General features: G+C 36.7%; 1 protein-coding gene across 9 annotated transcripts in view; it reads right to left on the bottom strand.

Annotated features, from left to right (window-relative positions):
• The window catches only part of SENP7 (SUMO specific peptidase 7), a 40,493-nt gene that overhangs the window by 5,629 nt on the left and 10,881 nt on the right, over nt 1-23,983 (bottom strand). For 2 of the 9 annotated variants that reach the window (XM_062515436.1, XM_062515438.1), the window contains 18 exons: nt 22,223-22,420; nt 20,446-20,643; nt 17,030-17,145; nt 16,124-16,287; nt 14,845-15,196; nt 14,133-14,290; nt 13,033-13,179; nt 11,582-11,615; nt 10,664-10,831; nt 8,166-8,428; nt 7,033-7,166; nt 6,240-6,356; nt 4,267-4,386; nt 2,357-2,449; nt 1,406-1,578; nt 927-979; nt 558-595; nt 259-327 (listed from right to left, as the gene is read on the bottom strand). In XM_062515436.1, coding sequence (XP_062371420.1) covers nt 259-327; nt 558-595; nt 927-979; nt 1,406-1,578; nt 2,357-2,449; nt 4,267-4,386; nt 6,240-6,356; nt 7,033-7,166; nt 8,166-8,428; nt 10,664-10,831; nt 11,582-11,615; nt 13,033-13,179; nt 14,133-14,290; nt 14,845-15,196; nt 16,124-16,287; nt 17,030-17,145; nt 20,446-20,643; nt 22,223-22,420 — 2,595 coding nt within the window. Of the gene's footprint in view, nt 1-258; nt 328-557; nt 596-926; nt 980-1,405; nt 1,579-2,356; nt 2,450-4,266; nt 4,387-6,239; nt 6,357-7,032; nt 7,167-8,165; nt 8,429-10,663; nt 10,832-11,581; nt 11,616-13,032; nt 13,180-14,132; nt 14,291-14,844; nt 15,197-16,123; nt 16,288-17,029; nt 17,146-20,445; nt 20,644-22,222; nt 22,421-23,983 lie in introns of those variants that run through there. The other 7 variants (XM_062515439.1, XM_062515441.1, XM_062515442.1 and 4 more) reach the window with 5 other exon arrangements.

Here is a 23,983-nt window from a genome sequence, read left to right as displayed (position 1 = left end):
TTCAGATATTAAACATTTTTTAAAAAGTTGTTGATAGACATTAAAGTCATTAGGAGTGTGTAAAAGTACTGAAAATTTTTATTACAGTCTTCCAGTACTTACATACTTGCATATACAAAATTGAATATATTGTTACATTTTTCAAAACAAATACCATTCCACTATAACTCTACTGACATATCAAGACAAAAGCATTTTGTATATAGAAATATGACCAGCAGCATCTATTGTTAAAAGATAAAAACTGTAGTTACTTACTCTCTCAAAACCTGAACAGTTTTCTGCACAGAACATGCTTTCAGGGAATCTAAGATGAGTATACAAGGCCTGTACACAACAAAAACAGAAACAAATCATTGCAGTCTTTCATCACCAACACTACTGAAGGAAGTATTTTGTTTGCATACAGCCTACCCAAGAGTATCAGCAATTGAATATTTTTACCAGTGTGGTAGAAGTGGACAAGTACTTGCAGTTGTGGTTTTATAGCAATACTTAAATTACTACAGAATTTCATAATTTAATGTTACAGTATTAGAAAGAAAACCAAAACATACCTTTTACAAATCTGCTTTTTGGAATTACTTAGGGAGATCTGAGACAAAAGAAAAAATAAAAATAAATCTCTAAAAACCAATATCAATTATAAACTCTAAGATCTTCATAAATTTAAAGGTAGTTAGAGAAGCTCTCATTTCAGAAAGGTAGAAACTGATAAATCAATTTTAAAAACAGGGGAAATCATAGCAGACCAAACAGGTAAGCAAAGAAGGATAATGCTAATTCAAAATGCCTTGTACATGCTTCAGGCCAGGTAAACATCAATAACTACTACAAAAAAAAGATGATGCAAAGTCCCTTGGTCAAATCTCAGTCTTCAGAAATTCAGTAATATATTTCCTCTGTCACTACAAAAAGGCACTTACTTTAGAAACAGCTGAATATAGAACTGAAGCAGAAGCAGCCATTTTGTTTCCATCTAGTACAAAAGAACAAATGAAAAAAAGTTAAGAAAAGAATGCTAAGAAAAGTATTCTTATTTTCACATTCATGATTATTATTCAAAATACAAAAGTAAGGAACTAGTTTATAAATCAGCTTTTAACACTCCCTTCTGAATCCTGAAATAGCAGAGTTACCAAAGGTCTTCCCTCCTGATAAAATTCTTACAGAAACCAAACAACTTCCCAATCATCCCTGATTTTCCATGTCTCTTCCAGTGTTTTCCAGAGTTGCAGAAAACTTGCAGTCCTTACTATGCAGGGGTATATGAAAACATACTACATCAGTCTGGAAGTTTTAGAAATGATTTTTCACATAATTTCCCTGCTTATATGATTAAGACATTTAGAACCATTTCTGGCTTGACAACTTTCTCCTACATTAGAGAATAAACTTCTGTTACCATCCATCTCTTCTTCATCCTTGAAGAGCACTGAACCAGCTCTAGTGTTCTCGCTCTCTGGCTCAAGTGGAGACTGCTGAGGCCAGTGATGTAATGAATTCTGAGGGGGACACTCCTCATACACAACTTCTTCTAACCAAGGAAAACAGATAACTGCAATGTACCAATGAGATCTGCCCAGCAGTGAAGAAAGGGAGGAAAAAACATCAGAACTCGGTAACACTTGGTTCTGAAAAGGCTATGAGAAGCTTTTATAATACTGAGAACTGATGAACAACTGTTCTGTGACACACAACCATCGTTGCCATGCTCTTTTCATGGCATCTGGTACTAATCCTCTCACTCATTTTGTACTTTGTGTTGTGGCATAACAGCAAAAATAAGTACCAATTCCTTTAAAAACCCCAAGAAGCCCACCGCAGCAATTTATCAGTGTTTGAGCACCCATTCCACACTTCAACTAAATTCCAAACTAAAAAACAAAAAACCTAATAATCAGTGATGGTGATCCCAGTTTTGAAAATAGCCGACATCTTTCCACAGCTGTTTTACATGCTGTACCTTTCAATGACTATTCAGTTTTACAGGAGTTTCCATGCACAGGTGAATTATTTAGCCAGGCCAAGGCAGAGATTATGGAAGTTCTACTTTTATCTATTGATGCTATGAGTTGCTGTGATTTCTTTATAGAAATATTACTGAAGTGCACAGGAATTATCACAATGACACACATATACTTAATGGTAATTTTCAGTAAAACAAAAACCAAAGGTACAAAGTCGACAGCTGAATAAACATTTTATCTTTTGAACAGTTTTCAAAAATTACTCATTCCACATGTCTCATTTCTACTACCACAGGCAATGATCAACTTGACAGCCATAAATTTTTACCACCACAACATTAATTTAAATCTTTAAATATCAGAAAAGGTGTTGAAAACAGACTTACTCCTCATTCACAGGCACAAAGATATAATCTTTATTGAAAATATTTATATGGCGAGTCCATGTTCTTACTCCTCTGTGTCTTCTCTGTGCTGCTCTGAAAAAAAACACATGAAAATTGTTGCTTGGTTTTGTTCCTTTTAGTTAAGGCAAGGCAGAGGGATTAGTACTCCCACATCTCCCCAGTCCCTCAATGGGTTTTTCATTTACTCTAGAAACTTCCTAGACAGATTAAAAATAAATCAGCACACCATTGAGCCTGAGTGGCTAATGAGCCATGTCTGAATCATCTTAAGCCTTTCTTGAAAAAAATCCCACAATCATTCATAGATGTATATGGATTTCTTACAATCATTAATTACTGCTCTAAATGCAAAAACGTTTACAACAGTACAGAGCCAAGATTTTCACTAGCCATTTACCCAAAAACCCCCACTGAAATAAACTAACAACCCAAACCATCTGCAGTCACCAGGTGAGGAGCTAGGCCAAACCACAAAACTAGAATTTCCAAAACTATCTCCTAATCCAGAAAAGCCATAGTCCTTGAAATATGGTATATTAAGAGTGCCACTCCTGTTCCTCCAGATGATTATGGACAGTCCAGCCTTGCAAAAGGAATCAGATCAAGGCACAACAGCATTCTCATCACAGGTAATTTTTCTTCACCTCAGAACATTCAAAGTCAGAAGTCAGCAAAATCATGGAAGATGTTCTTTCAAACACAGTTACATAAATTTTCAAGACATCTTTGAGACTATTACAGAAGGGTCATTTTTCTTCAATACAGCTTTCAATGACTGTCACCAGCAGTGACTGTCACCTAAACAAGATGGCGCACACATTTCTCTGTGCAGATGGACTTGTTTGCCAGTAGAATTAAAAATCTGGGGACTTCATGGAGAACTAAATAAAAAAAACTCACTTCAGAGAGAAACAAAAAAGCTGAATGATGATGCTTATTGATTTCTGTAACGACCTGGATGGTTTTAGTGAGGTGGGTGTCATTCTCTTCTCCCAGGTAACAAGCAACAGGACAAGAGCTAACAGTCTCAAGTTGTGCCAGGGAAGGTTTAGATTTGCTATTAGGAAAATTTCTTCACCAAGAAGTTTTCTGAGGACTGGAACAAGCAGCCCATGGAACTGGCTAAGTCACCAGGTCTGGGGGTATTTAAAAGATGTGTAGATGTGGCATTTGGAGTCATGGTTTAGTGGTGGACTTGGTAGCACTGGGTAATAATTGTTGGACTAGATCTTAGCGGTCTTTTCCAACCTAATAGATTCTGTGACTCTATGAAAAGAGTGAATGTTGGTGGCCTTGCTCTCAAACATCAGTGCTGAGAAGAAACTGCAAGTGAGTTAAGTATGCTTCTACTCTTTAGACAGTTAGCAGGAAACAGAATGTGATATAGGGTTCCCGGGCTGCTAATGGTATCTTTTCCGGGCACTGTCTAATTTAGTGCACTTAAGTGTTAAAAAAAAAATGTGCAGGCTTGGAGTATGATAAAATTTTCCTACTAAAACTTTGGTCAAAAATTTTTTACCAGTACGTAAAATTAAATACTTGATAAATATAAAAAATATTATTAGCAGCAGAATTTCTTAAAATGATGCATGTCTTGCAAAACTGTGCATGCATGATAAAAATATTAAACAAATAATTGTCTGAAGTAAACATTCAGATAAAATTGGAGAAAGGTGGTAACATTTTCATTCATATTCAGCATGAATCACACTGATTTTAAGGAAAAAAAACCAGTATGCTTAAACAGTGAGTTACAATATTCAATCACTAATCCTTCAGAAAACACCAAAAACTATTTAATGTGCTGGTTAGTAGATGTTGTCTGGAACTTCCAATGGCACCAACAGATAGATTGTTTCTGGTCATAACGGAATCTAAAATGAACTTACGAAACTTTGATGTCCCCCTCAGAGTTTTTTTCTGTCCTGGTCAGGCACTTGTAGAAGAAACTGCTAAAAATGTGCGTACGGTCAGCAACATGTTTTGGCGCCTTCTCCAATAACAGATATCTACCAAAGGGGAAAAGAAAAAAAATCAAGAAAATTATTAAATTCTTTTTCTAGAAAGTAGTGTCACTGCTAAAACGAACGGCAGTTATTCTAATGACTTATTATACTCAGGTTATGCTTAGTATCAGTTGCCTTCACAGCCACTAATCGTGCCAAACTTTTCTATTTTACCTGTTCACATTGGATGCACATCATCACAGTATGTAACAGCCAAGGACCTACTAAGAATACAGTTATTTTTCCTCCAGTTTTCACAGATTTTTCTCCATTTTTTTCCTCAATTTTTTTTTCTCCATTTTTTTCTGTCTTTTTTCCAGTTTTCAAGCTTCTGACTTTATCTTGAAAGTTAGGTACCTAGCCCTTACAATTAAGATAGTCTTGAAAACCTAACAAAGTATAAACCTATGGAATGCTACGCTTGTACATAATCAAAATCATTAACAGGTCATTTAAATTTCCCATTTCACTTTTGCAGGTTATGTATGCAAAAATTAAGTACTTATTATTTCACTGCTTGTTGTAATTCACATTCATGGTTTTATATTGCACGGTTATTTATAAGTTTGCACTGAAAATGGTTTATCCCGTTCCCCCCCCCCCCCTTGGCAGCATCCCATTGGCTGTGACGTGTTTCTCCCCGCCCCTCTCCCTGGGTTTAAAACCGCCCGCCATTTCCTCTCTCCCCAGAACAGAGTGTGCTGGGTGTGGTGTAGTGGGTGAGAGCCTTTTCTGAGTTTTTACTTTTGTCTGTGTGGGGTCCCTAATATTTTCTGGCCCGGGCTAACCTTATTAGAGCTAGGAGAGACGGGATTTTGTCACAACTGCTGATAATTTTACTATAAGCATCAGCTTCAGTGTTTATTTTGTCCCTCTGGAAGACCAAAACTCTCATAATTGCTGTTATCCTACACGAGGTGCCTCCAGCTTCACCTGATGAATTGGGTAACAGAGTCATACATGACATTGCTTGCAACAGCATGAAAACTGAGAATGTGGAAAGTCTTACCAAATTTTAAAAGCAGAGGGATTTCTACAACAATTGCATTAAGTTATTTTATTTAAATTTTCATTTTCTGTTGAGAAGCTACAGCTATTCAGAGGACCATGACGCATTATTTAGTTTTAGTTTAGAGCAAAATACAGGGCTTTGCTGTAAAACCCCATTGAAACACTGTTACACATTTCATGTTCCTATCCTCCAGGCTTCCTGTTGCTCACAGTTCTTGCATCCATCTGGATGCCAAATAAAATGCAATTCCTATTGCCAAGCTTCTATAGAACCAGAATTCTCCTTAGGTCTAAGTCAGCAGAGTGAAAATAAACCACAGCTTTAGGGACTGGTGGCCACATGGCCAGCTCTTGAAAAACTACATTCACAAGCAACTTTAGCATGATGGCTTGGAGTAGCTAAGCCAAACACTACTCCCTCAAGATCTATCAGCTTCCTTCCTTTCTGCAGATCTGCATCAGAAGAATACCTGAAATTGCACAGAATAGCAGAGGATGCTCCATTTCATGCAAGCTTAGTAAATAAAATACTACTACAGACCCTCTGCCTTTTTCAACTGCCTACTTAACACTTTCTGCTCTGTAAGATCACCAGTAAGCATTTTTCCTCCACTTATTCTGTCTGGATTTCATCACAGTCCTTCAGAGGGACAAATACAATGAAAACAAAACAAATGAAACTGCTAAGAACACAAAAAAGCTTGTTTTAAAGAGTCCAACATCCAATCCATTACATTATTACTTCTGAAATTATTGTATTTAGCAACCAACAATTGTAGTAAAATTCAAGTCCACATCACACCCCAAAGACTGTGAAGAGTACAAGAAGGGCTGAGATTACTTACTTAAGATAGAAATCAATGATGACATCATTGAGAAACTCTCCATATTCTAAGCACTCCAGGTCTTCTCTTGTGACTCCCAGTCCTCCTTTTGCAGGTGGGGGTGGATAAACAATTAAACTAGAAACCAAACCACATCATAACAGTGACAAACTGTTTTATGTGGCATTGCTCTGAGTATGGCTGTCTTATATGTAGAAGATTTTCTAGAAAACCTATGAAAAGGAGTAGTTCTCAAATCTTTACCATTTCCTCCTCCAACATTTAGGTGTTACAGAAGAATTATCACCCTAATGCACCCTGAAACTTGGATAAAAATTTTTGAAAAGCAGACTAATTTTTGCCTTCATACTGTTTTTCTATTTTTGATCAACGTATTTGATAAACTATTATAAAAAATGTGAAGAAATACTAGAGGACAAATGGTTATAAAAAGATTGAGTGTGACAGAACAGCAAAAGAAAACATTGTTCAGATTTTATAAAAAGTTAGCTTAAGTTAGTAAGTTTTGCTAAGATAGACTTAAATGGATACTGACAGGACCCATGAAATGACCTTGTAGTCACAGACCAGATTTGCTCTCATTACTGAGAGACTATCATCCTATAGCACATTTATATTGTCTTTTAACAGGTAACTACACTGATATTTGCTGGTATTTAAAATTTGTAGAGTGACTTTCATACAATGCTTTCAAATCAACTAGAGAATGGGAGGTAAGGGCTTTTATTCCAGTAATTAATTTATTCAATTTCTTATATTTTTTCCCTTTCTCATTTATATGAAATACACTTACTTCTTAACTGCTCCCATTTCTCTTACTTCTTTCCATTCTTCATTCAGTGCAGAGGACAAATAGATACAATAGCAGCCACTATTCTGCTTATTTGCAAGGGCATAACTGGGCCTGATCACTTTTAGCTTTGGTTCCTACCAAAAAAACAAACAATTGTAAAAACCTTTATACAGCTTGATACATAAAACACAACACACAAAACCCAAGTCTAAAACCCACAGGAGTACCCTGCACCACTGAAGAGAATTCTTGCCCCAAAGATCCAAAGTATAAACTTTGGTATTTGAGCAAACGTGCCATTTTGCAGACAACTAAAAAGTTATGAATATTTAAAAATATCTTAATTCATAATCTCTCTCAAACTATTCAAGCAATATTCAGCCAAGTCAACCAGAAATGGTTTTAGAGAAGAAACATGAAACAGTGGAAACAAGCATCAGACTGTTTTACCAGGAGCTGTATATGCTTGGAAGGTTTGAAAATCTAGTGCTTGAACAATTTACCTAAAAACAACACATGAGCTGCCTGGCTTCCTTTTAAAGTTTTCTTTCCCCAGTTTTATAGACCAGCTTGATCTGCTGTCTCCTGGCTTTTTACTGGTGGGAACAAAGATATGTTATTTATGTGTGACAATGATATGGGGCTGGATTTACACATTTACTCAGGAGATTAAACCAAGACAACACATTAACTTGCACAGACTCATCTCCCCAGCAGTCTGAGGAGTAATTAATAATTTTCAAGCTGTGGTGACTCCACAAGTAGATCTAAAGGTGTCTGGAGAGCCATGTACACAGCTCCTCTTTTGCTGCACTTCCAGCTCAACTAAAAAATTGGTTCCATTGCTCATTACTTGATTAACTTCCTGCTTGCTGCTCTAGAGACACCACAAGGGCAGAACACCCCTGTGGTTCTAAATTTACACAACCATGAATCAGTCTAAAGCATTGGTATTTGTCACTTACTAATGAGGTCTATCCCTTTGTGGACACAGTCTAGCTGACTGCATTTTGGAGTAAGCATGACTGGGTGTTTTTTCAGCTATGAATTAAGAAAGAAGGCTGACCTAAAACGCACTCAAATGCATGAATGTCAACCAGTGGGGATGAATGAAGCAACAGCTATCCACTAACCTGAATTACAGGCTCATGAGCATCTGAGGTATCCTCTTTTGGCATGTATTGCTTTAGTAGATCCTTATTACAACTCATGAAAGAGCTTTCTTTGTGAGAAAGATCCTTAAACAAGGGTAATGCTTGTTTCAAAGACAAAAACTCAGCAAGATCTGGTGCTCTGTTCCTCTTGCTGACACCTGTAATCAGTTCAGTCAGTCTGTCTTCTTCCCATTCTGTGAGTGGTTGAGACAGTTCAAAAAATAAGAATTCATTTGATTTAGCTAGGAAAAGGAAAGAATGGATAATATTAACTATTAGATTATGTGACAGAAACTTGTCTGAACATGCACAAAGGAACTTACACAATGGCAGGAGGAGAAGCCCAAACAAAACCCTGCCAGGTTCATCACAGGGGCCATCAGCCCACAGAAGTCCCACTTTCACAGGCCCAGAGGAGCACAGCAAAATGGCAGGTAGGAACCCATAGGCTTTCTCCTGGAAGCCCTTTCCAGGAGAGTCTTAGCCCAAAGGTCCCGAACCAAAACCCATCAAGGTAAGTCAATGCCAGAACACTTTTTGGACTGAAAGGGGGTTGCTGCTGAGATGTACAGCATACATGATGGGATGCAGGGGAAGAGCATTCTGGGATTGTACAGGACTAAATATAGGTTGTTTAAGCAAAGACCTAAAGGCAGCAAAGAGAGACATTCAGGTAATTCAAGGAAGAAGTCGCATGGGGACAAAAAGAGGGTAAAGGGCATAAGAAGGACCAGTCACATTTAAATACTTTGCTGGTCAGTGCACTTATCTGGCCATGCCATAAGCAGCCTATCCTTGTCTTCTTATTAAAGTCCTTTCTAACTCTCCTGGCTGAGAAACTCCTCTGACCCCTCTCAGGCTGTCAGATCCACCACGATATATTTTCTTCTAATATTAACACACTAAGGCAGCAGAGCAGAATCATAGTAACAATTTCCACAATCCACAAAACCACCACTGATTTTTTCAACAAGTCTCTAAAAGCAAGTCACAACATTCACATTACTATTTAAAATTAAAATGTGTAAACAAGTCAAAACATAGAAACTTAATAAAAACTACTGATGGTTTCTCCAACAAGAATGTAACTGATGCAAATAAACCTAATATTAAAAGATGCCTTGCATCTCCATACTCACATTCCATTCATTTCACTGGGAACTGTGTCTACAGAAGGTACCAGTAACTTCAATAAACTTGCATCAACTAAAGGTAGTTCTCTGGCAAAATTTCATTCAGTATTTTGCTTCAAACTACTTGTACTCCTTATGTAAAGCTGCCATTACTTATAATTTTTCTTCACACTAGGTGGTGACTGTATAGGGAATACATACTATTAAATGCCACACAGACAATGCTGACATCATCTTTTTCATAGACGCTATTTGAAATGATTTTGCTTATATAAAAACCTTGTCTGACTGTACCACTCTGAATATGCAAACCGAAGTTATACTCTTTTTTTACAGGGCCTCATGCTAGAAAAACAAATACAATGAATCCATAATACCCTAAGACTAAACAGCCCATTTGGCCTTTAGTGGAAATGTTCTTCAATAATTATGCAATGGCTCACTGCAGTCTTGTCAAAGGTCAACTCAATCTTTACTTGCCAAGCCTTTTGTTTAGCATATACAATGCTCAAGAGTAAGCATATTTACAACATCCATATATTTTAAAGGGAGAAACGCTTTGTACACAAAAAGTTTCAGAAGGCTTTCTTTCTGTTTTGAGTCTTTTTATTGAACTGCAGTACCTCTGAATCACATTATATTAGGGTTTTTTCTTTCAAATAAAAGTACAGTGAAGCATTCTAGAAAAGCAGAACTAACCAACTTATCTACACCGGTACATCCTCACCTTGAGTACATGTGCACAGTTTTGGGCACCACAATATAAAAATGACATTAAGCTATTAGAGAGCACGCAGAGGAGGGTCACAAATATGGTAAAGGGCCATGAGGGGAAGTCATACATGAAGGAGCTGAGATCACTTGGTCTGTTCAACTTGGAGAAGAGGAATCTGAAAGGAGACCTCATTGTAGTTACAACTTCTTCATGAGGGGAAGAAGAGGGGCAGGCACTGATGTTTTCTCTGTGGTGACCAGTGACAGAACCCACAGGAATGGCCTGAAGCTGAGTCAGGGGAGGGTTAGATTGGATATTAGGAAAAGGTTCTTGACCCAGAAGGTGGCTGGGCACTGGAACAGGCTTCCCTGAGAAGTGCTCACAGGACCAGCCTGACAGAGCTCAAGGAGCATTTGGACAGTGCTGTCAGGTATATGTTGTGATTCTTGGGGATGGTGCTGTGCAGGGCCAGGAGCTGGACTCTATAATCCTTCCAACTCAGCATATTTTCTGATTCTGAGATCTTTAAAACACTATATGCTTTCCTCTGCATTCAAAAAACACAGCTGTAAAACAAGCACTTTACTGACATGACATCTTCATTGAACTTAAGGAAAACAAATACTCACATGGCTCGCTGGTAACTAACTTTCCCATCTGGGTTTCAATCTTTTCTACATAATCCACAGACAACCAAAGAAAAATAATTGTTGAAGAACAGCCACCATCACTTTTCCACCAGCCAAATCTTCTCAGATCCAGTGTATCCACAGTCAGCTGAATGTTCTTAAGAGACACTGTAGAAAACAGAATTCAAAAAAACCATGCTCTTAACAGCCATAGATAGAGTCATACATGTTATAGTAATTAAATGCTAAGAAGTATGACTAGAGTGCAATATTTAAGTCAGTTACACCAAACTGTGTAAAATGAAGTTACCAAATTGTAACACAAAAATCTAAACACACGCATGCAGAATCCTTCCTGAAAAAAGGAGGTTTTTTTTTCCTCAAAACAACCACAGTAAATATCCTAAAAATATGGAAAAAAGAATACTGCAAATCATTAATTCCTATTTGCTTTCAGTCAACTCAACTTAGAACTGCTCATAAACCTTTTCCAACCACACATCATCTTGGAAAATCGACTGAATGCAAATCTGTAGTTATATTCCTCTTAGCTTTAATCTGCGCATACATTTTTGTAAACCTAAGGATCTAAAATGCTAATTTGAAAAGTTCAGTGTTTCACCTCAAAAACATGCATAGTCATATCTACTTTAGTTCAACACCTAAAATACGCAGGAATATGTGAGGCTAGCCATTAAAACTAAAAATTCACCTTAAAAGTACAAGATGATGCTAAGGTACTGCTTACACTATAGACATCAAAACTTTTACTTATTGAAAAACATAAAAATTTAAAACTATCTAATATATTTGTGAAAGGCAATAAATTATTCATAACAGAAATATATACCTGGTGTTTTAATGCAATACTTTAAAGATAAATTTAAGAAAAGGCTAAAGAAAAGAAAATTATCTTACCCTGAAATGGGATCACAATATTTTTCATTGTGAACTGAAATAAGATTTTTAAAAATATAAATTAGTCTGCATTTTACAAATTGATTAAAACAGTATATGGATTTTTTAAAAATCTGCACATCTTCCCTTACAGTGGAAAAAAAATAAAATAATATAACAGAATCATTCAGGTTGGAAAATACCATTAAGCTCAAGTCAAATACGCTTAGTTTGAGAATTCATATTGCCTCTAACACATAAAAACATTCCTAAAGACATTACAAAACCTCAATAAGAGCAAGTAACTTTCAGAGTCACAAGGCACTGAGAAATAAGCACAAAGTTGCAGAACTGCCTATAGGCTCCTTAAAAAGAAGGGAAAAGAAGAACACTTGGGACAGAAGGAGTTAAAGCAACCTGTGAGAAGCTGTCAGATGCACTGCTTGAAGTAAGGACATGACAGAAACAGTTCAACTTTATGCTGGTATTACTTTACATTAATCTTTGAATTAAAGGCCTTTAAAGATTCCATTTGCACTGCTGCAATGTTAAAGAGACTGCTAAATAAAAAATGCTTTACTGTCACTTTGACAAAAGGTTATATATATTAACAAGGGAGGTTTCCACTGTGGCACCACAGTAGGCACAAAGTTGTGTTTCCCAAGGAAAATTTCTACTTCACACCTAACAGCATTGAGTCTAAAATTATTTCAACCCATCCTTCAAATTATTTTTGCTTATTAATTTAGAAAATTTTCATGAAATGTTTTTGTAACTGCTTTTTTGTGAGAAGCTGAAATTGTTATTACAATCCAAGATTTCAAAATGCCTTCCTGAAGGTGAAAGAAGATATGCAGGTTCAAACATCATCTTTTCAGTTGCAATATACAGAATAAACCTGGTCAAAGACCTGTTGAAACTCCTGGAACTGGTGCTCCATTTAAAAAACATCTTCACTTATGTTTCTATACCCTGTGAGTAGCACATTGTCTACACACTAAAGCTATTAGTATTGTTTTTATGCTCACTGAAGCCACAAAGCAAGCAATTTTCTGTTTAAAAGGCAAGAGCATAGTATATATCTGAATTCTGATAATTATGAACTGCTTTATCAGAACACAATTACTATTTCTGAGAAAATAATTTGTCTTTAAATAAAGTGGCATTAATTGGCCATTAATATGGCTGCCGTTTTCTGTTAGAATTCATTAAAACTTCCTAATATGATTTGTGTTCCAGTATAGCATTTATACAGAACCTTTACACGTGAAAACTATGGCCACAGAAAATCACAGTTAGCTTTTCTACTGACAGCAAACCAATGCACAAGGCAATGGACCACATACCCCATTATTTCAGCAAAGTAATTTAACACAACAATAATAAGAACTGTGTTTGCACACTAAGTATCACTGACTTCCTTTAACCCGAATTTTTAAATATTCACAAAATAGCATAACAGAACAACTTACCCTAGCAGGACCTGTTGATAAACATTTAAATTTCCCAATGTGTAGTCTATCAAATTCAACATCCAATGCCAGGTTTCTCTGCTTTCTAGGTGTGCTTCCAGAAGATAAGCTGAGACGACATTTATCTTCAATTGACTCGGTTAAAGACTGAAAATAAAAAATGTATTTACTACGGGACTTGTTATATACACCCCTCCTGTAACCTGAGGAATACTTTTTCCTTCATGTTTGTAAGAATTGACTCCCAAAGCCAGCTTCCACATAAAAAAATTCATACTAAAAAACCTCTAAGTGTTATTACATCCATTACTGACAATTTCCTTAAGGGTCTAACAGTACCTCACACCACCTCCATTACCAAGACATGATCTGTGCTCTTGACTTGGTTCTAAACTTTTAAAAACTCGAACAGAGCAACAAAATAATACCCTTCTTTTCATAGCAAAGCTCCAGAATCCATTTCAGTATTTATGATTGAATTGATTCATCTCTGAGAAGAGGCAGCAATGATTCTTCTGACTTGTTTCAGGATTACAGAGATAACCCAGATCCAGGTCAAAGCAAGCAGCCAAAGGCTAATCAAGTGCAAAGGGACAAACAACCTTTAAGGCTACTTTTAGATTCAAATTCTACAGCTAGCCTAACAGGAAAGGGAACTTCACCTTATCTCAGTCTGCTGTCAATGAAGATCCTTTAAATTCTATAAGCTCTGAATTACAACAGAGAACTGGATGACAAGAAAAAAAAACCAAAAAAATCCCTATGATCAACATAAAACTGTTAGTGGAAAGAAATTTTTGCACAGATGTATCTTCTTCATCTCTGTTTCGACCTCAGGTTACTATTTGATCTTCCTAGTTTCTGATATTAAATATTTCCAAATGTTTATTGTCAAAATATCAAATACATTGTGTGTAGCAAAAATACCCAAATTTTAGAACCAGAGATATTCTCTGAAGACAGTATTCTATCTGTGAAATAAATTACTGCAGCTTCTGCTTGTGGCTGGGACTATAATCAACAATCATTTTCTATAACAAACATTACAGAAATAAATTAAAGGCTCAGCATAACAATACATAGGACAAAAACAGGACTACCTCCTCTGTGTGACTTTTCATCTTGTCTTCTAATTGCTTGGCTGTGAAACAGAAGTCAGACTGTTGGTCTGTTTGTTTATTTTCAGTGATATCCTGCATCAGCTCTGTACATTGTGGTTCAGAAGGTCCATCATCTTCATCATCACTGGAAAGGATGACTAAAAAGGAAGAAAGAAGTATACGTATACGACAAATTACAGACTTGAGAGTATTTAATTCCTTATGGATTTCAGACAAGTAAAGAATTCTGTCTTGTGGTACCTTATACCAAAGTACACTGCTCAAACCAGTCAAGATCTGTGTGCATGCAACAAACACTGCTATGCATCTTTACAAACACCTTATATACTAGATCCTCGAAATTATTTGGCTATTAAATGAAATAGGACACAGCACAGCTGCTTCAAAGAAGAGAGTAGTTTTTCTCAGTTTTAGCACCATTAAAAAGTAAAAGCTCAGTTTTTCTACAGCCACAAAATCAGCTGAAAAAAGAGGATTGGAATTTGAGAGTCTTGCTGTCTATCCTGTTTCTCAGGTAAAACATCCTGATACTAGGCACTGTTCTCTAACCTGCACAATGCATTACAAACAACAGGATGGCTGTCTTCAATCTTTTGGTCCCTGTGTCTCAACTAGCCAGTAATGCCCGAGTTCTCCTAGTAGTAATAAGTGTACCACTAGTAATTGTCATCAGCACAGATACAGTACATACTTGGGTCAATGGAAACAAGTTGCTGATTACCCCTGCAGATTCTGTTCCGCAGCTTGCTCAGGTACTCTGATTTGTCCATCTTTAACTTCCTGATTGTACTAACTTGTGGTGAAATCACATCCTCACTGGCAGCAGAAAGTTGTTTCTTTGACAAATTTCTGGGAGGAGACTCTGAGGTGGAGTCCTCTGTGTGTCTGTGAGCAGGTCTTAAGTGGCTGTGGGTGGAAGTGTCTTTAGAGTCTCTCTCTGCTGGAGAGTCTGGCAAGAGAATAGGATTAGATCTGTGATCTTGTCCATCCTCACAGGGTATTCTGGAACCAGGAGACTGAGTTGAACTCAAACTTTGCTTTTCCTAGAAATAGGAATGAGAGACGGGATGCAAGTTTATTGACATTTCTCAATGGTTCATATCAGTGATCCCTGACATTAGCTGTGTGCTAGAAAAAATAATTATACCTTAATACAGTGACATTTAATGCTCAATTCAGGATAATTTATCCCTCCTCATGTTGTCCCAAAGACTATTACTACATAAAGGCATGAGGGACAACCTTTTAAAATCCCTATTCAAACTTAGCAAGGAACTATTTCTGATTTTTAGCAGCTCTGTCAGTGTCAGACATGGAGAGGCCAAAAATCAGTGCTGCTCTTTACTTTCCAAAAGTGTGGCTTAGTCAACTGGTAACTGCCTGTCTGTGTAGGGTTTAAATCAGAAGACTGCAGAGATGCCTTTATTGTTTATAATCAAATGCTTGAATATTAATCACACTTTGTACTTGACTGATTCCCTCAGTCTTTTATTTGTTGGGTTTTGTTCAAATCCTAATGATGGATAAGAAGAAAACTTCAGGGAATAGTACAACAGACTAAGAAGGAAGCAAGAAGATGACATCTGCAAGATTTCAATAACCTCAGGTATACTTTGCAGTTTTGCTGTTAATGCCCCTAATTAGTCCCTAATTCTAGATCATCTGTGAAAGAAGCTTCACTTAAGTAGCAAGATGCCTTATTTTCAAAACTGTTTGAATCTATGCTCCTGTCTGAAGCAAACAGTCATCCACTTTTCACAACCTTTCTGCTACAATAAGCACACTGTGCTAATGTGGACAGAACATCATGTATTCACTCCTTGTGATGCATCACTAAACTACTTTCAGTCAACAGGTAATACCTGCTAATATACCTGTATATTAAATCCTATTTATTGGCATAATCCTTTAATTTGGGATGTTGCTACTGAAGTGTGTGTGAATGTGTGCTAAAATTAAGTGCAACTTACAGAGACTACAAGTGACTTTTGTGGAATGTGTGCATTACAATGATCAGAAATATGGCCACTATATCTTCTTTTCCTTTTTGCAGAATCAAAAGAGCCCAATTCCTTCTGACTAGTGCTGTTCATGTGTCTGCTCCTCTTCTCCAGTTCACCACAATGCTTGTTTTCTGTGTCCCAAGGAAAAAAAAAAGTAATTTAACATATTACCCTTAAAAACCTTTACATTTCTTCATATTGTTTGCCTTCATATAAAAATGCATGGAAGCAGGTATCCCCCACAGTAAGTTCTTTTTAATTTAATGTGGCTGCCAAAACACATTCCGTAAAATTATTACTGTTTTTGTATAATTAGTCAAGGGTATAACCAAATTCATAGCTCCTTTCCAAACAAAAATTAGCACTTTACATTCCACAGTCTTTCTTTATCTTCTGCCAAATGCAATATTCTTAATTCCCTGTTGTAATCTGCAAATATTAGTAACCAGCATACAAAGACAGCACATTATCCCTGGAGAGTGTGCAAAGAGGTCGCAATTCTTCAACAGTGAAAGCAAAGATTGTCAAGCATTAATATTTTAGCAGGGTTCACAAACCATTTGAGGTTACTTAATGGACTACATTTTTTACTATAAGAATTTTTAGAAAATCAAGATTATAACAATGCAGTGAGGCTGCAGTCTCATTTTTCTTCCACAGATTTGATTCATCATAGCTTTATTCCTATTTAAAACCAGGCATTTGATATATTTTTACTGTATCTGCAAAAAAATGCATTCTGAGGAAACACATACACTGTAAGCAACACCTCAATTTATTTCTGTGCTCTCCTCACAATACTAGAGTAAAAGAAAATATTTCAACACTCTCCAAAATTCATATTTAACTGCCAGATGACTGCTCACTACAAACCTTTCTTCTGCAGCTCTCGTCTTCTGAAAGTGACGGCATTAGGTTTTTCTAGTTCCTTAGAAGCCTTGGTCAATTTACACAGTTCATCATCTGTCTTTCTCAGGCAATGTTCAGACCTGTAAATAATATGAGCTATGACTTATCTTTATTTTGAAATAATACTGAATAAAAATCCCAACAGAAACAAGAGTTGATCAGACTTCAAACTTCTGCCTCTTCCATAAACGTGCAGACCTTGCCAAATGAAATACGAATTCAGTCCAGTCGTGGAAGTACACAGATACTCTAACATTTTTTATGAAACAGATGCTTCTAAAAAGCCCAGTATGAGAATCTGACATCCTTGAGATCAGACACTGAAACATTATTTTGCTGTAAGGAATGACTGCAATAAGAACACATACAAAAAAAAAGAGAGAACAGTCAGTTGACTATCTTTGCTTTTGTAATGAATATGGTGGAAATGTAATATATTTTTAACTTAGATTCCGAACTGCTGATAGAATCCCCTGAGTAAGACCCCAAAATGTGAAATTATTTGCTCAAAAGGGCCTGAAACAATTAACTTTAAAGGTGGTGGTGAAGGATGGGAGACAGAAAGAAAGAAAGAAACAGAAAAGGATTACCGTACTTAATCAAAACAGATTTTGTGTTCATCATTTCATAATGTGTTGTACTCAGAATGTTGTGGTCTCAAATTTTTGAAGAGCTAAGTGATCATCACAATGCCTGATATCACTGACAGCCAAGCTTCAACTCCTAAAAATCATCACCCATCATGGTGAAAAATATTTTGGACATCTCTAACCAGACAACCAAAACTGTTGAACACTTTTGGAACAGATAACTACTCTTTAGTGACCTGTCTGTAAACTGGATTATCAGTGCTCTTTGGGAATTCAGTACAGACAAAGATTTCTGGAGTGCTCCAATACTACAGTGATGAGCACTGGAAAAAAATACCGATTATCTTTACATTCACAAAGAATCATGAATTGGACCACACACAGAAATAGATTCCATTGTTCATTCTGTATATAGAACAAGACAGTCTTCCATAGACTAGGCAGGCCACTACAGAAAATTTAATTTTGGAATCGACACTTCTCTCTCAACTAAAGTATTTGTATGCATAACAGCTGTATAGATTTGACCATCTTACAGGACCATACAAAACCATCAAGTGTTTTTCAGCATTTGGTTTATATCAACATCACAGTTCAGGGTATTTAACAACAGAAAGTACCTGAATAGGGCTGTTTCAGCTAACAGATTTTCCTAAAAATATTTGATTTATACATTAATTCTGCACATTTAATTTTCAATTCCAGCTTTGCTAAATGCATTTTAAAATGCACCCCTTAACAGATACATGCATCGCCTATGAAGCTATGGCAATATATATTGTAAAGTGTTCTTAACAACCATGAGAAACAAATACAGTAAACACTTAAGTTTCTTTACATTTAAAACCTATCTCAAATTCATTAGTTATACTGACAGGTCAGTGCTCACTTAAATAAATATGCATTTCACATTGGGTTGCAGTAAAGCAACAAAAACCCACCAATTCTGTAATACAAAGAGCAAGAACGGAAAAGAGAGAGCTGGCACTAAGTTCTAGCTGGTAGAGATAGGTTAACTTATTATCACCCTGTTCTGATGACACACAAATCTTTGACTTGACCTGAAATTTCCACAGTACAAGACTAGCATAGTTTTCAGCAATACAAAGCATCCATTCTAGCTACTCTGATGGTACAAAAGACTCTCTGTATGTTCATGTGCATATATATGTGCAACACTTACAAAGAGGGAGCTTTTATTATTCTCCTCCCAAGAAGAGACCCCAAAAGAATCAGTGCCAAGTGTATGTAATGCACTCACTTTACTTACAGACAGGTGGCCAAGATCAAGCCATAACTTTGTTGAAATAACTCCTAAATTCTCCATTTCCAGTTTGGTATCAATTACAAATTGCACTTAAGTGCTAGTCACTGGGGAAGGGTGAAAAATTATCCTAATCTTGGTTGCTGATAAACAAGCCTTTTACACCATACATTAGAAAACCACACAACAGGTACAGAATATTAATCAATGAACCACTCCAAATCTACAGAAAGTTGAATTCACAACTACTAAAAAAATTATTAGCTCAAACCATTATTGTGCATAATATGTGATGCTGTGCTCCAGATATGAGCCAGAAAAAATACACAAGATGTATCCTCAAATTTAGAGCATTAAATACAAGTTCATGTTTTCCTCTCTATAAATCCACTACCTCCAATAATCCAAAACTTTACTAAGTGAAAAAATCAGACACTAAAAAATTAGTCTTATTTTGCAATAAAACAAAACCAAAAAATCCCCAAAAATCTAAACTCACAATAATCCAAACACCCCACACTTCAGTCTTAAATTAGAGAAAATTATTAGCAACAAATATGATACTTTAAAATGAGACAGCCTAATAAACTGTTCTCTCAATCTCATTTAAATTGAAGCTTTGTCAGATTAATTTAAGCAGCAATGGGCAACCCAATAGGAAAAAAAAAAAAAGAATTGCTTTTAATTTCAGGTCTCTAAGATGTTGACATATCAGAACGAAGAATATGACTGACTTTTTTCAACTGTAACCTGGGAATTGTTAATTACTCCTGCCTTCAAAAAAAAAAAAAAAAAAAACCCACATCATTCTTCTCTTCTTCATCTTTCTACTGTCCTCCTCAGAATTTTCCTGTGGCAAATTTGCTGTTGAGCAAAGATGCAAGCATAACAGACAAAAGGAGGCAGCTTACTTTGAATGCAACTGCCACCTTAGACCAAAACAGATGTTATCTAATTTTAATTTCTTCAAGTATCATATGTCAAACATTACTGTGATGCTCAGTCAACCTAAATATAGGAAGAAAAGATGAAAGGCAGATGTTAAGTGGTAAGAGGACACACACAGCCCTTAACCAAAGCCACCCTTGTAAAGAATCCCGAGACCACTGGTGGGTTAATGTGAAAAGAAATTAATTACCACAAAGAGGAACTTGGAGCTATTTTGAAAAAGAAGTTATTTTAAATCATGATAGAACACTAACACCAACAGGAAAGCAAGATTCTGGTTCTGGACACAAAACCAACTTAGATGAGTTTGAATTACTTGTGTTACTTCCCAAATCAAAACAGTGATGCACTGCAAACAGAAATTCCTCTAAGAAAGAAAAGCAGCCTGTTACCAGGTCCAGCAACCCAGAACAAATGTAATGTTAAAATGACTCATTGGAGAAGCATGTTAATTTGCACTCAGGAAAATGATCTCCTGATTCAAGAAAAGAGTAGAACAAAAGCTGTTTCAGGGAAATTCTTTTCCATTGTGAAGTTGTGTCACTTCAGGAAGACTGGCAAAATCAGCAGTAACATACCTTTCAGAAAGAAAAGAACTTTCATGAGGAGAGCTTAATATTTGACATGTCTGTAGGCTGGCAACAGCTGATGAGGGTAGTTGGCCCGACTGCAATTTGTCAGCAGCAGGTAAATTTGCATCAGGTATTACATGGCTGTCTATGTACTTTCTTCCAATTTTCGTACTCAGGACGTTCGTCAAGATAACTTTGGGTTGCCTGCCATACATATAACAGTAAATCATAAGTACTGCACTGAAATCTAGAGAAACAAACTTCTTGTTAAATTCATGTATCCCAGAGGCTTGATAATTAAACATCAATAATTTTTAGTCATTTAGAGGCAAAAAAAAAAAAATTTAAGAAACTTCAAAAACAAGGAGAGCAGATAAACACAAAGTAAGACCAGGGTAAGAAAAACTAGCCATGTAATTTTACCTTAGCCAGATATTAAGCACACTGCATTGCCTCTTAACATATCATGCAGTATTGTTTAAAAACTGGTAAATATTTATCTCTAAACAGCTTTCATATAGTATCTGCACATATTTCTCAGAGCTCTGGAATGATCAATCTTGATTTTCCTCTGAACAAGAAGCCTCCAGTAAAACGGAGCAAGTTTTCTAAAGCACTTAATGAACAGGTAGAAATGTAGCATGTACACAAAAAGCAGCATTAGATTTTATTCCACTCCTCAACTATGAGGTGGAACTCTACAGTATAGCAAGACCCAGAAAAAGTCCACCAGGTGTTAAAACAGAATCATCAAAAATAAGCCAAGCAGAAGTATGAAGATGCAACTCCCACTTGAACAAACACATGATGTTTAAGAGCAACTCAACTTGCTTCATAAAAATGTCACAGCAGCCAGCTTGTTGTACAACCCATATCCAATTCCTTTCTCAGACTGGGATTTAAGTTCTACCACTTCCATTGCAATTTATTTTGGATTAGGCTGTAAAGCTATGGCCTTTTTGAATATGTTTTGAACATCAGTGCCTTTTGGGTATTGACTGCATAATTCTTCAGTTGTCTGTGTTCATCCACAGAGCATACTCCAGCTGTCTGGAGACACTCAGATCTCCCCTTGCTCCAAGATGTAAATTTGCTTTTCACTGGGAGACTACTTTCCAGACACAATTTTTTTTTTGCAGAAACCCAGAGGATAAACAATTAAGAGACACAAAGAGGAAAATTCTAATACTGAAAAACATGTAGACTGGATGCAACCTCCAATAAAGAAAGCCCCTAAAATGTCATCAGAAGCTCAGACAGAAAACCCAGAGAATAAAGCATTCACACTAGCCATACTTTTTCCTGAATATGTGCAACTGACCACTGCTTGAAGGGGTGCAAAGAAGATACTGGACTTGATATGCTTTTCTTCTGATCATTTATGCCAGTTTTCCTATTTTTGTGAGTAGTCTAAAACAGTAACAGTGAAAATACACCTTGGTATCTTTAAGAAAAGGGTTGCAGTTAAATTCAAGTGTATTCTTTTCATGATAATAAAAAAGAAAAGCCAAACATTTTGAAAATCCAATGGCTAAATTATAATTAATTGGTCTTGAGAGAACAGGACCATCTAGAAGCCATTTTATTAGAAAAAACACTACAGCATGCCTGGCACTATCTTTCTCAATTATCAAAAGGAACCAGGTGCAAGTGAATTCAGTGAAGTCAGATAAAATACAGTTCATGAACATGAAAGCTGCAGTACAATGAAGAACATTTTCTCATTAAAAATAACTGCAAGGAAAATTATTTTGTTTAGTGACATGAGGCAAAGACAACATACCTTTTAGACAGAAAAAGACTTTGGAGAGTAGGGTTTAAAATGTGCCATATCTTTATGCTGGCAGCAGATGATGAGGGTGCTTGATCTGACTGCAACTTGCCAGCATCAGAAAAATTAACATCAGTTTTAGGTTGCGCCTGCATGTATTTTCTTCCTATTTTCGTCCTCAGGACATTCGTCAAGATAACTTTGGGTTGCCTGCCATACATATAACAATACATTAATACTAGGGTGCTGAGAACTTTAAGTCACATGAATTCAACAAAGATATTCCATGAGTTTACTGTCTCTGTATCCTACTGGATAGAATTAAGGTCACTGTCCTAGCAATTTACAAAGCAGTTCTCTTTGGAGAAGAGCAATCACAAACTCATCTTTTGATCAGGACAGCCTTTCAAAGTTTCTTCTTCTGGCATGAATGACTAACATAACCATATGCCATTCTGAAGAGGTAAACTTTCAGTGCAGAAACACTGAAATGGAAGTGTTGGCATATCTTATCGCAAAATGTTGGAAGTGGTGTCACTATGGCCTTACAAGCAATTCTGAAAGTGTACACTCAACCACCTGCAGGATATGAAAATAGGCACTCATTCTGTGTAATCTATTTTAAAACCATTATTATTATATGTTCCCATATAGCAGATTAATTATGATCTTACTGAGGAAAAAAAAAAAGACATTACTACAAATCTCCCAGTTCTGAAGATCCAACTCTTTCTATTCAATTGCACTAAAACAAATTACTTAAAATCATTAATTATAAAGTCAGTACTGAAGTTCTTTAAAGAAGTATTTTTACTTTGGTAGCTCTGCCTAGCAGAGCTAGGTACTGAGGTCTTCACATAAAGAATTAATTCTGCATTATGGCTAGTAATTTGGACAGTTTTCTTACAGAATCCTAAGGGTTGAAAAAGATCTCCAAGAACAAGTTCTCAACTGAATACCATCATGCCTACTAAACCACACTGCAAAGTGCCATGTCAACTTGCTTTTGAACACTTTTGGGGATGGTGACTCCACCTCTCTGGGCAGGCTATTCCAGTGCTTAACCACTCTTTCAGTAAATGAGTTTTTCCTGATATCCAACCTGAACCTCCCCAGCACAACTTGAGCACGTCTCTTTGTCCTGCCACTGGTTGTCTTGGAGAAGAGACCAACACCCACCTTGCCACAACCTCTTTTCATGCAGTCCTACAGAGCTATAAGGTCTTCCTTCAGCCTTCTTTTCTCCAGACTGAACAGGCCCAGTTCCCTCAGCTGCCCCTCATAGGAATTATGTTCCAGATCCTTCACCAGCTCCACAGCCCTCCTCTGAACTCACTCCAATACTTTAGTATTTTAATGAGGGGCCCAGAACTGGGCACAGAACTCAAGGTGTGGCCTCACCAGTGCCAAGAACAGGGGGGACAATCACTGCCCTGGTCCTGCTGGCCACACTATTGCTGACACAGGTCAGGTGCCACTGGCCTTCTTGGCCACCTGGGCACACTCTGGCTCATGTTAACCAGCACCACACTAAGGCCTTTTCTACCAGACATCTTTCCAGCCACTCCTTCCCTAGCCTGTAGTGCTGCACAAGGTGTTTGTGACCTAATGTCAGGACTTCAGCTTATGGAATTTATAAGCTGATAAGCATTACAGATCATAGATTTGTCAGGATTTACTTTATTTTCATATCTCTGAAAACTGAACTTGTTTTCCAAGAGCTGGTCCTACAAAGACACTGAAGTTCAGGCTAATTTGTTGGGTTTTAAAGAC

The sequence above is a fragment of the Cinclus cinclus genome, chromosome 2, assembly GCF_963662255.1.
Source record: "Cinclus cinclus chromosome 2, bCinCin1.1, whole genome shotgun sequence".
NCBI lineage: Eukaryota > Metazoa > Chordata > Aves > Passeriformes > Cinclidae > Cinclus > Cinclus cinclus.
Note: the sequence above shows the minus strand (reverse complement) of the source record. Positions and strands in the feature narration are given on the sequence as shown.